The 13,681-nt window shown below is 31.1% G+C and overlaps 1 protein-coding gene across 2 annotated transcripts in view; it reads left to right on the forward strand.

Moving 5' to 3' along the window:
- The window catches only part of GBE1 (1,4-alpha-glucan branching enzyme 1), a 135,068-nt gene extending 121,671 nt beyond the window's left edge, over nt 1–13,397 (forward strand). Inside the window, exons 15-17 of one of the 2 annotated variants that reach the window (XM_026700672.2) lie at nt 3,730–3,847; nt 6,620–6,685; nt 12,704–13,397. In XM_026700672.2, the coding sequence (XP_026556457.1) occupies nt 3,730–3,847; nt 6,620–6,685; nt 12,704–12,760 (241 nt within the window). In that variant the 3' untranslated portion in view covers nt 12,761–13,397. The remainder of the gene's footprint in view (nt 1–3,729; nt 3,848–6,619; nt 6,686–12,703) is intronic. The other variant, XM_026700673.2, reaches the window with a different exon arrangement.
- The last annotated feature ends 284 nt before the right edge of the window (nt 13,398–13,681 follow it).

Raw genomic sequence — 13,681 nt, forward strand, 5'->3', positions numbered from 1 at the left:
CCTCCAGCTTATGATTAAATTCAAAATCAGCATCTATGACCAACAATGAAATACTCAGATGGTCTCCAAACCCAAAGCAACTCCCATCTTGCTGGAATTGAACCTACATCATGTGAAAAAGAAATCCTTTTTGAGTTATATGGTTGAGTTCTATACATATCAGGATATAGTAAAAATTGTCTTATCCTTAGCAGTTCTTAAAAGTAGGTAAATATAACCTTAGATGAACAACATATGACAACCTGATTTGATTGATTTGAAATGACTGATAAAAGGTTGAGATATTTAGTGTATAATTAGTATAATTAGATATTTAGTGATAAAGTCTATTATTAATAAAGCCAAGCCCATAAAGCTGATCATAGCCAAAAGCACACATCTATTAGGTTTATTTAAAGAAAAAAGTGTTAGTTAGAGAATTTTGTTAGGAAGAGATATTTGTATCCATTTGTACTAAAGTGAATGGGCAGATTCTTCTGTTCTACAGTATTTTCTCAGTCTGTGATTCATATTCCAGACTCAACATTCCATACAGGTGGTGTCAGCAATGGAACTTTGGAGGAAAAAAAGGAATATGGAGAAGAAATGAAAGGATAAAACTGGAACAACTTTAGTAAAAATAAGTTTTTATATATGAATAAGACTTATGTAAAAAGCATTTAAATATAAATTAGTCTACCAGCATAATGTATGGAAATGACGTACGAAAAAACAGTGAAGAAACCTTCCTTAAAACGCAAGAATTATTATGTCAGAAAATGCTGCAGAACTGTCAGGGGCACTATGTATGAAAAAGATATTACGAGAAATGATAAAATGAAGGAGGCTATGGAGAGAAACGTCTTCAAATGACAGGAAGAAAAAGTAAGATTAAATAAGGCAGAAGAAATGCAGAGCAATTTGGTGAAAAAGGCCTTTGGGCCTAGCAGATACTTTTTAGCATAACAGCTTCTATATTTTAATATATCCTTTTCCTGAGGCTTTCCAAATTTGAATGTGGAGATACCTGGCAACAAAATAATTGGTTTATAATTGATGATAATTTTAATTGCTTTATAGCTTCTACATAACTTGCTTTAATTTAGATGTTCATATCTAATTTTTGCTTCTGTGCCTTTGACAGACTGATTTTCTTACAGTTTCACTCATCCTTCATTGTGTTTTTTCATATCACTAGTGACTTAACAGGTCCAGCTGCCATCAACACTTCATGTACTTGTTTTACCTCTATAAATACATAATGAATCATTTCAGCAGTGTGCTGGCACCTACTGAAATCATATTTCAATGGAGAAGCAGCAGTAAAGTAATCAAAATAGTATTTTGATCTCTTCTTTGTGGTAGGCAAGGAGGAACTAAAGACTATTGTCAATATAAACAATTACTGGAAGAAACTTTCTGCATGCTGTTTTAGGAGTTTTTCTGGGTCAATCCTCTGTGAAACATGCTGACTTAAGCATCAGCTTTGAACACACTGTAATATGTTCACAGAGATTTAGGTCAAACAAAGGCTGCCCTAAGTAATTTTCATCATTTAATTTTTCAGGAACAGTTATTAATGTAAGAGCTGTATTAAATAATTTCTGTAAGCCATAGCTGTTGATCAGAATCTTGCAGTGTTCTGGGAGGAAATTAGTCCCATTATGGGAGAAAGTGGTAACATTGTGAGCATAAAAATTTATCAACACGTGATATAGATTTAACCTCTGGATTGGAATATATGCATGTGCAGTATTTTCAAGTGGTGTTATATCTGTTCGTTATTTCTAGGCTAGGGAGAAAAATGTTTTGTGTGGGAGACTGTCAGCCCTTTCATTTAGGCCAAGTCAAGAAATTGCATCCATAAGTCTGGTTGGTATTCTGTTGATATAGGCTTATTAACAGAATCTTGACTTTTTGCCTTTCCCTTCGTACATTCAGACAAATTAGGGAAAAGTCAGTCTAAGCTTCTTCATCATGCTTTCTGTTTTGTAGGCTTAAAGCACATTTTTATAACCCTTGTTTCTCCAAGATCTTTTTCTCTCACCTCACCTTACACACACACACACTCACACACATGCACGCACACCTGGCTCTTTACAGGCATGAAGAGTTTTGCAACAATATCTGATGATAAACCAGGAGACAGGAAATTAGAGCTCTCTACTTTCATCAGTTGGACTTGGTCTCAGATTTAGCCAAGGATCTATTAAGGATATTGCTGGAATAGAAAAGCTATAGTTGCCATATCCTTATTAATTTGTATCTTTGGAAAGAAACAATCCTATCTAATAAAGTAAGGATATTCAAATACTTTTGGGAAGAACTTGCTAATGCGACAATGTTACAAACAAGTCCCAAAGAAAATGCAGCCTAATTCTAGCTATGTGACAGCATAAGAAATCTGAATTAGCATTTAGAAATTATGATTGAATGATTTCAAAGGTTGTGGTATTCAGATAGATTTATAACAGCCTTTCTTACATTATTAACTGGACCTGTCAAAATTGCCATCTCATTCCTGCGCTTTGCATTCGGTAGCTGCCAGTCTGCCATGAACTATGGGGGAGCTGGATGGGAGGGGGGAAGGCTAATGACTCCTCATACCTTCTAGAGACACAACTTCAAGGTCAGACAGCCTGGAAAGGCATGCACCTCCGAACTGCCTACTCTACAGTTGAAAAGACTGTTCCCAAAACATTTTATTTGAATATGATTCAACAATGAGGGGTCAACAATGGAAAGGGACAAAGGAGGAAACATTAACCATGAAAATTTGATGTGCAAACCTCAGTTCTGGCTTTGCTATACTGTAATCCACTTAGCCCTTAGTAAAGTAAATCTTTTACACCGAATGGAGTAGTGGGTCATTCTTGCTTAATGGACCAAACTTTTCTTGAATATATGTGTGTTTGTGTGTGGGATGCATGAATGGTATTTGACTTTTTTTTGCTGTAAATAAATCTCATAGCTTTTCATTTTTCAAACTTCCCATTTTATTAAGTTTCCTAATAATCCTCTGGCTTTCCACTTGGAACATTTTGATAATTATGACTTAAAGTCACATTGGGTTAATGGTGGTAAAGCATGAGTAAATTAAGTGGGACCTAAGTTCATATGTTAAATAATTTTTCTTTATATTTAATTCATGATTACTGGCAGTCCTACACATGTTTACGCCAAAGTAAATTCACTTTTCCTACAAGCAGTTTATTACTAAATAACTGGGTATAGATTAAATTCATTCCTTCAGGTAAAATTGGTAAATATATTTTATACTGAATAAACAGGTACTTAAATAGTAGTATATATAATCCTTGTTCATGTAGATTAGAGAGCAGTTTGATTCCTTATAATAACCTGTTTCCCTAAACTCTCTTCAAAATTTGTTCCCTAATTATAATTATATAGAAGAAGAAAATTGCTAAACATACTAAGAGCCATCTGTATTTTGTATATTGAAAGATAACTACATCTAATTATTTTATTTAGGTCTAATTACATTTATCTGAAAAAGAGTAAGCAAATCAAATTTACTTTTTATGATTGCTTTGATATTTTTTGGGAATGTGACCCCAGCTTGCTAATGAAAGGCCATGTGTGTCAAGCTCATGACATACAACATATAGAATATCTAAATATTGTTATATAAAGAGCTCACTTCTGCAATTAACTATATTATATACTGTGTATTATTTCTTATTTTAAATGATGTAATTCTGCTATAGAAATCCTTAACTATTGCCATACATATAAAATTGCCTTGGATTCTGATGCTCCAGAGTATGGAGGACATAATAGACTGGATCATACTACAGACTTTTTTTCTCAGCCATATTCACATAATCATCGATCTAATTCTCTTTTGGTAAGTACATTTTTTCTACTGTAATTTCTTTAAAGTATATCTTCAGAGAGATAGTTAATATTTTAAATTCTGTACTAAATGTCTGCATGTTGCCTTCATCTTTTCCCTTTATAAAATATGATCATTGATCTTGCATGAACAATTATAAAAGTAAATGACATAAAAAAGTACTATATGGCATAAAGTGTTGGCTAAACAATTTCTCAATATTTTAAATTTTATATAACGATTCTGACCTTCCAAATATGCATATAATAAATTTAACAATTTATTTCTGTGTACATTTTTGTTTTCCTGATTTTTTTTTGTTTTTTAATGTTTAATATACCAATAATATGCTTGTTTAATTCTTTGCATGTAAGCATCCTGTGATTTTCATTGCTAATATTTTAATCAACTGGGATCATCTATTAAAACTTCTGTAGTTTATCTCTTACACAATATGAGAATTTAAGTATTAAAAGTATTTAACTTAGTAATGCAAGCATACTATTTTTTATTTTCTTTTTAAGGTTTAATTTAAAAACAGACAATAAAACAATATGGGGTAAACTTGCATTTGATGCACTGTTTAATTTTTTTAATTTTTATGTAGAGATTCTTATAAAATGTATTCAGTGCAAAATTTTGATCACATTAAGCATAAACTACAGTCCCCCCCCCTAAAAAAAATGTAACCAGACTAGAATAATGTTGGATTCCTTTTCTTTCTGTCCTTTTCTTTTATTCACTGGGAAAATGTATTCACAGTTTAGGCTATCTTTAAATTCAGGGTAAACAACATTAAATAGAGCACAAAAAGGAATTTAAAATGTACTTAAGACATGAGATCATAAAAGAAAATAATATACAGATAATTTATTCCAGTAGAATTCATAATTCTAGTTTATTTCATGTATTTCAGTTCTTTCTTCCATCATGTCCATATGCCAATTAATATATTGCCAATTTTTTAAAATATTCTCATTTCCCTCTTTCTTCAAGAACTTACCAACTTCTTCCAATCAAAATTTCTTGGTTTTCTTCTCCCTATTATTCACCTGTTCATTCTCCCTTCATACATTTGTTTTGAAATGTACCTCAGTGTATTTTATTTCTAGTAGTCACTCACTTTTGTGTTCAATGAATATTCATTCAGCACTTCTGATCTGCCAGTAGTATAACTTACATTTGTTCACTCACATTTTCCTTTAGCATTAAAAAATCTTGGATTGTATATATAGATTATTATACCCATTTCAATTCATATATTCTTATCATTCAGTCATACTAGCATTCATTACAAATCATTTTGTGTATGTGACTTCAGATGCATACAAAATATAAATCAACAGCTGTGTTGTAAACTTCTCATTTGAGATTTCTCAATGACTTACTAAAGGGTAAAAAGTCTGATCTATACACCCAATGTCACAAAGCAACACTGTACTTCCCAAATAATACTTCCCTCTTATGTTTTTAATCATAGTTCTGCCAAAGAGCATCTTAGATACACTTAACCTACCTTGTTGTTTTTCATTCTTCCTATTTTTCCTCTCCTATAACCGGACAATAGCAGCAGTCTTTCATCATCATGCACAGATGCAGTATTCCTAAACATGTTAAACAAATTATCAATTGTTGTAAGCAAGTCACATCTATATGTCACTATCTTATGTGTTGCCATCAATTCTAAATCAGCTAAGGTGCTTTCAGATCCAATCATTTATAGACTACATATTTTTTATTGTATATACTTGAGCCACTTTTGTCTAGTGATTAAAACATCATGCTAGAAACTGGAAGATCCTAGTGTCACTTTAGCCATGAAATCTAGGTGGGTGAAACTCTTAGCCGAACTCACCTCACAGGGCTGTTGTGCGGAAAATAGAAAGCAGTATTAGATATGTTCACCATTTTGAATTGCTTGTAAAAAAAATAAGGTGGGATATAAATAAAATAAATAAACAACTAAATACAATACAGTATCAGAAACCAACTATGGTCATAGTTGTCTCAAAAGTGCTTTTCTAGAGACACCTGAGCTTTCTTGTTTTTTTCTTTGAAAACATTTCACTTCTTATCCAAGAAGCTTGTTCAGTTCAGAAGCTACTTGGATGAGAAGCAAAACATCTTCAAAGAAAAAGCAAGAAGTCTAGTTGCCTCTTGAAAAAGCACCTTTGGGACAACTATGACTTGGATGACTGAGAAGCTCCATAGACAACCATGGTCATATTTATATTCTAATCAATCATCTCAGTGACCCTAAAATTTGTACCAGTAAACAACAACCAGTCACTTTAGTATCCTGAATCATTCTGTATATACTTTTCTGCATATATTTTCTGCATATATGTACATTCTTGTTCTGTACTTCATATATCACAGTGAATGAAATTCCAGTGTGGAAAAGTGATTTCAATGCAGTTTTGAAGAGTGGTTCTCCACAAATTTTACTATTCTACCAATGTAATGAAATATTAATATACAGCAGATAGCCTCACATAAATATTATGGTCTTATTAACAATAATATTATTAACAACAATAACAATAACATATTATCAACATGACAAACATAGTGCAGATGCAATATACAATTAATGTATACAGAGGTTGGAACAACTGTAAAAATAAATTTAATAAATGCATGTGTAAGAAAGCATGATAAAAAAATTAATAACCAAGCAATTAATATAGTTTAAATTTAGCTGCAAGCTAATGGCATGATAACGGCACTACAATATAAGTTTGAACCCTGAGTGTGGGTCATCCTTTCCTTTGTGTTCCTTAGCAACCCAATGCACTGAATGAAAGTGATGGCCAAAGCCGAGGACACCAGCACACACACTACTTGAAGGTAAACTTGCAGACAGTGTGTAGGCCAAATAGTGGCATGATTAAAAAAAAGCAAGATCCTCATCTCCATGCCTAAACCGATAACTGTGAAACAAACCACACCTCACCAAACACTAATGTATGTTACAAATTGGAAGTAGGGTCACTTAAAGCTTCTTAAGTCATCTGTTCAGTATTGTGTTGTTGTTTTTAATTGGTGGACTTCAGAATTGAATGGACAAAGAGTATTATGACATCTTTAAATCTAGCCATTTACATTATCACCTTTTAATATTACAGACCATTTTCCTCATTTTGTCAGCATGAAGAACATAATCTAAAGACTCCCCCTGCATGTTTCTAGTAAGCAAAGATGATGTCCAATTTCTCTCCTCTAGCCTTGATGTTTTGAACAACCCTTGATGTTCCAAATAACCATGCATCTATGATTTCTGCATATTACGTTTAAAACATGCTGGGTGGAACAAGTAAAAAAAAAACTTTTGGATAATACATTTTCCCCTTAAGATTTCTCAAAGCAGAAAAGAAACCTTCCTAATATTATTTCTTTTTTCATAGACTAATAGATTTGAAACAAAATAGTAAGCTTGTTTTTGCAACTGGTTCAAGGCTATTTTATTAAGTATATTATTTGTGGAACAACCTTCATAATATTGTCAGAAGAAAAAAATAAATGTGGCTTACAGAAAACATAGTTCCTGATTTCAGTAATATAATCCTCTGCTTTGATATCATTCATAATAAAAGAAAATAAAATTTTTATAGATCAATAAATACACAAAGGTCTGAAGTATAAATTGTACTGGAATTTTTTAAATCTCATTGTTTATAGTGAATGTGACCTGTTAATGGGAAAAGGTATAGGCTTTTTTGTAAATAACCTAAATGGTAATATTTAATTTTGATTACAATCCAGCTTCATACTTAACCTGAATTCTTATTGATTAAGATGGCCATTCTAAACATTCTCAGTTAAAAATGAAATAAATTAAAAATCCACATAGCATTAGATTGCATTCATAAATATACCTATCTCTATTCGCTAAGCACCTTCAGCTAAAGCTCATCTATTTGAAACATATTTGTGTTGAATTTCTGGATGGAAAAAATGGTAAAGTGCTCCAATAATGAGATAATATTGAGGTGGAAACTTGTGACCTGGTTGTGAAGCCAGTTTGATAGAGCTTGCCTGGATACAGGAGAATCCAGAAGGTTGCTTTTCACAAGAAAACTCACAAGATCTCAAGATCTGAATGGAAAATGTAAGCATACTGAGTAGAACAGGAGCCAATGAAGGAATATCAAGCTCTCAGCCTCACACAGAGTCTATTTCAAGGGCATTGGACTCAAATGAAATTTTATTTTCTAAAGCATACTTGGATACTTGGATAAATACTTTGATCTTTCAAACAGCAAAGCAACTAGACTACCTTTTCAACTTGGGATATAATCAAAAAGAAAAATAAAAAAATCATGAAGGTTTAAAATTAATCAAAAGAAAGTTCTTAGTAAAAATTATCAAGAATTTGAATTATAAAAATTAAAACAGGAGGGATCAGTTAAATTTTAAATTATCTACTTTAAAGTACTTTGAATTTAATTAAATAAATAATACATACCTCTGTGGGAAAGAAGACAATTTAACTTTTTTAAGGGGACTCAATGGATAAGCTTTTTAAACAATAAGATAAGTGGCATTTGAAAAAGACCTATGAAGTGCTAAATTGAACTAAAGAGTTAAGGACTAAAATAATTTTTAAAGGATCATTTTGATGCTACTTCTATATGGATTACAAATTTAAAGATAGAAATGGCTACAGCCTGAAAGCAATGAAAATAGGGAAGAGGACATTGTTAACAGAGCAGATAGGGATTACCACAGATATATTCCAAACGATATTTCAACAGCTGGGAAAGAATCTTTCAGCTTCAGTGACAGCTTTATGAAGCTGTCAAAGAGACTTGCCTATACCTGAATGGAGAATGAAAGAGAGATTTGCAATTTTGGAATAAAAAAATGAACCAAAAAAATTCAAGAATCTAACATAAGTGTCTGGGGAAGACATTGTTTGAAGCTTTAACAAAAATTGGGAATGGAAAGAACATCTGGAGGCAGAAGTGGACAAGGTATACAAAATGAGTACACAATAAGCAAAATTAAGAAACATACCAAGAATCATGCTTGCACACTTTTTCAGGAACAAGACAAGAGGTTTGCAACATTTTACTACCAAGTAAATTAATAACTCAGATGTAATTTTGCTCGCAGAAATAGCAATTGGATTATTAGGTAACCAAAGGTACATAATTTTGACTGACAGGAGGGTTAAACAGAAGAAGATTCTATCTCATTGAGATAAACTGGAAGGAGAACTTAAGAGAACAATTAAGCAATAGAAATTTCAACTTCATTTTGTTCAAAAGGAGATTTCTTTGAAAGATTTAAGAGCTCAAAGAGATGCAGAAAATTTAAAAAGAAAAAAAATCATCTGGAACCTGAAGAAGAGACTGCTATGTTGGGTATTACAGGTAGAGAAATTTCCAAGTTATAAAATAATTATGGAGCTTAACACAAGATTAAAGGAAATGTTTGAGGAATAGAGCAACATGTAACAGCATTTGAATTGGAATTATGTAGAAATGATGAACATGTAATTGCTAAAATATTTCAGCTGTTGAAATTAAAGAAGAATAAGTTGCAGGGTGCATGATAAAAGGGACTAAGAATTATAAGGTTATAATATACAGATGCATCACTGGGAAAGTATGTGGTTAAAAGGACTGAAATTCATGTCTTATGATTTTATAGAAAATTTCTATAAAATTGTATAAAGCTGGTTGGTATATCACACCAGAAAAATAATCTAAAATGTATAAATGTGCTCTGATCATTATTGAAAATATGAAAAGCCTAAAATTTTACTATGGACTTCTGAAAGAATTAAAAAAATATTGACTACAAATACATATGATAATACTGAGAATTTTAAAAATTAACATTATGATGAAACCAGAGATTTTTTTCTACTGGGACTTAGAGGCACATGGAAAATTGGTTTTATATATAGTAATTTCAATAAAGCTATTACATGTGCAAAGGTGGAAAAAATAACTAACTACCATAATGGAGGATTGGACTGTGAAGATGATAGAATTAGCAAAAATGGCAATATTGACCTATTTGATCAAGGAAAAAATAATTACTTTCTTAAAAGACTGGAAAACCTTTATAGACTTTTTGGTGAAAATAGATAAAAATAATATGGATTTATTGATTGAAAAGAGTTGAAAGGAGAAGTGAACTATGTGATGCAGTCCTGCAGGGGAAGAGTAACATTAAGTATGTTTTATAACTGATAGGGATCTTTATTTATGCTATTAGCATGACAGCCATATAAGGTTCAAAGAAAATAATGATCTATTACTTTGTGAGGTAAATTAGGAATAGTAACTCCTGCTGCACTGGTTCTTGCTATAGAAGTTTAAGCACAGATTCACACGTGCAGTATTTATAGAATAAATTAAATAACTCATTAGTTAATTGGAGAGAAAAGACAGGAAAAAAACCCAAAATGGCATGTGATAAAAAGACAGATAAATTGAAAGCATAATTTATCCTACATTCCTTTACAAGAAAACAATTTTTTCAAATATTCAAGCTTGAATTCTGTACCCACTTTGCTGGGAACAAGCCATTGACTCAATAGTGTACTTGGACACATACATATACACATTTATTTTACACCAGTGTATATAAATTTCAGCTACTTTAAACCCCCATAGTAACCATCATCCATAATACTGTAAATGATCCAAGTCTTTTGTTATCAGGAATGTAAATAGTATTTCCTTTGGTAATTTTGCTTCTTTCCAGATTCATCTCTTTTGAAGTCATTTGTTATTACTTCAGTAATGTTAATTCTATACCAAACAATTGCTAATTGTTTGCAATTATAACACTGGATTTTGGTGATGAAAATTGGTTTCTTTTTGCTTGTTGTTTTATTTATTGATTCAATTTGTTTCTGGTATTTCTTAATCTGCATTGAATTTCCATTTAATCTACTCTAACTATAGAAACGGGTAGTGGTAGAATGATGACTTATTCTATACTTAGTACTTTATGCTTCTGCATTTTTCTATAGAAGTCTATATACTCTTTGTAAATAATATTGAATCACAAAACAATTGTGCAAATATTTTCAAAAGGAAATTTCACTTATGCCAATTCAAATTGAACACAGGTATGGTTGGTTTACACGTTTGGATATTTAGGTAAATCACAAAACTTAGTGTACCATGCATTCACATACTATTCTCAGTGGAGTGAAGAAATTTCAACTTTGCGCTGTCTTACATGTTTTCAACTGCAAGCATGACATGTATTTGCTTTTGCTCAATATGATATGACAACTTGACACTCTCATTAGCTGTTGTTTTATCAATTATGCAGCAATCATTGACATTTTTTTACAAAATGTATGTTATAGTTTAAACATCAATTAATGTAGATATTTAGCCATATTAAAATTCAAATTAAGTATGTTGCAGAATAAATGTTAGCAAATATATTTATGTTGATATTCTATTAATACCATTTGAATCTCTATTCAATTAAATTGATGTGGCAGGCATATTGGATGTTTTTAAATGGGTAGGATGAGGATGGTTGAATCAGAGACTGGTTTCTTTTAGGATGAAATGGTACATTTCATATTGATGCACTTCTGAAATTCTTTTCTCCTACTTTTTCATAAATTATTTGTAGCCGTCCTTCTTTTTACACATTATGTATCTTTCTTTTTTTTTAAAAAAAATGGTATTTATTCAATTAAACTCGTGTGCAATAGAAAATAGTCTGCATTTAAACGGGGCAAGTTTTTGCCTGAGTTCTTGAGGGTAGAAGACAATATCCACAAAACCATAACACGGGATTAAAATATTCTAGGAAAAATCCTAATAATACCAAAAAGACTGTGTACTAAAAGTTTTCAGTTATTTTTTTCAAAAATTGGGAGCTTGAAGAAAACTCATATCCTTTCATTAATAGTTAATTATATTAAAAGAAGGAAGTACAGTCATTGAGATCTCATTGCCTATCAGACACCTATTTGGAGGTTAGCATTTGAGAAGATAATTAAAGTTAATTCTATAACCCTTTCGAATTCTTTTCTTTCTGAGGTAAGAATGCTGCCCTCTTTAACAGTGTTCTAGAAGTAGGAAAAATATCCTTTTTAGCATATCTCTCAGAGATAGTTTGATGAAATGTTGGCTACTCTTTATTCTGGATAAATATATTTTTAAAAATTAAATATCTGGCTCTATATTTTTGTGCTGATTTTACTGTGAAAATATATTTTATTTTTATTGTTGTGAGTTACCCAGAGTCTCTTGAAGGTAACATATAAGTCAACTTATATATATTGTAAAAGTTCCCATAACAACATCCTTTGGTCAGTGACAATTTTTCATTAACAGATTGTCTGCTCTTCATTAATGACTGTCTATTACTTATTTCTCATTAATTTTGAAATTTTCTCCACTGAACTATTTGGCGTATCAACAAATATATGGTTTTGTTTGCTAAAAGGTTTGGAAATAAACCCCTTATCACATATTTTGCAGTAACTAAATATCATTAACTATTTATTTGACTTTTTATTTTCTTTTTCTGTGAAGTACAGGATTCTAGCTATATGTCAAATGTCTTTCCCTGCTGAGCAGATTTTTAAAAGTTATTTATCACAGAAACCTTAGAGTAAAATACTCTGATATCTCTCTCTCTCTGTGTGAAGGATGCAAAGTTTATCATTTCTATTAATTACTTAGTCTTAAGACTAAATATACATTCAGAGTTTCACTCTACATCCATGCCATATTTAATAAGTGTTTGATTCTTCAGGGACATTAAATAATGTAACATTATAAGTAATTTATTTAAGACATTAAAATTTATGCCTCCCTTATCGCAAAGATTTTTAATGGATCAATAATAAGACATTTTTTATTCTCCCTTTAGGTATACATTCCAAGCAGAGTGGCAATAGTGTTTCAAAACACGGATATTCAGATGTAAAGGCTTGCAACTGGCTCCATTACTTCGAAGGCCAAGTAATATTGGATGATAATGGCATCCAAAATACTGGGAGAGGGGGTGTTTGCATAATGGTGTGTTCATACTAAGAAATTCAAATGAGCATTTATTTATTAATAATTACAAATATATTATAAATTGTTTATTTAAAGAGATTACCTATAATCATGGAAGAACAAATGCATTATGAACAATTTGTATTATAGAAGTGGATTTCAGAAACAGTTTGTTCTCACATAAAGATTGAAGTATGTTACAAGGTATATTCAAAAAGTGATTGCTATATTCTCAGATTTTTTTTTAATCACATGTGGGTATACTTTTTTCATTAGATCCCTTTTTGTATTAGAAATAAGTAGCCAGGTGATGCCCTAACATTGGATTCCAAATGTAAGTTGTACTGTTTTCATGGGATACATTACTACAAGGAAAATAGGGTTGTTTGTCAGAAAACTAATAAACCATTTTCATGGAAGGACCCCACAGTAAAGGAACCTCATTGATAGTATGAGATTATAAATTTAGGTCTGTCAAAATATAAAACAATGGAATGTCTTTTAAAGTGTGCCTATTTAAAAAAAAATTGTTGCAAAATAAAGATATCAATTTATGTATTCTATCTAGAGTGTTAGCACTCATTCATTCTTTGTTTACTAGCCAAGTGTGATTGGATCATAAGGAATTTGTCTCTGGTGCATAAGCTCTCAGTGTACATATAAGCAACAAATGATAAATATGGTCATAATAATACAATACAATAATCATAAATCATAAGATATAAACACCGTGATAGACATAGGATACTAAATAAGCAAACAACACAAATCATAATAGCATGCTAAATAAAGGCAGTCAACATAAATAATGAGACACAAACAACAAAATTATAGTCAAAAGAAGCTA

The sequence above is a fragment of the Pseudonaja textilis genome, chromosome 7 (assembly GCF_049901715.1).
Source record: "Pseudonaja textilis isolate UNSWEBS1 chromosome 7, rPseTex1.2, whole genome shotgun sequence".
Lineage (NCBI taxonomy): Eukaryota > Metazoa > Chordata > Lepidosauria > Squamata > Elapidae > Pseudonaja > Pseudonaja textilis.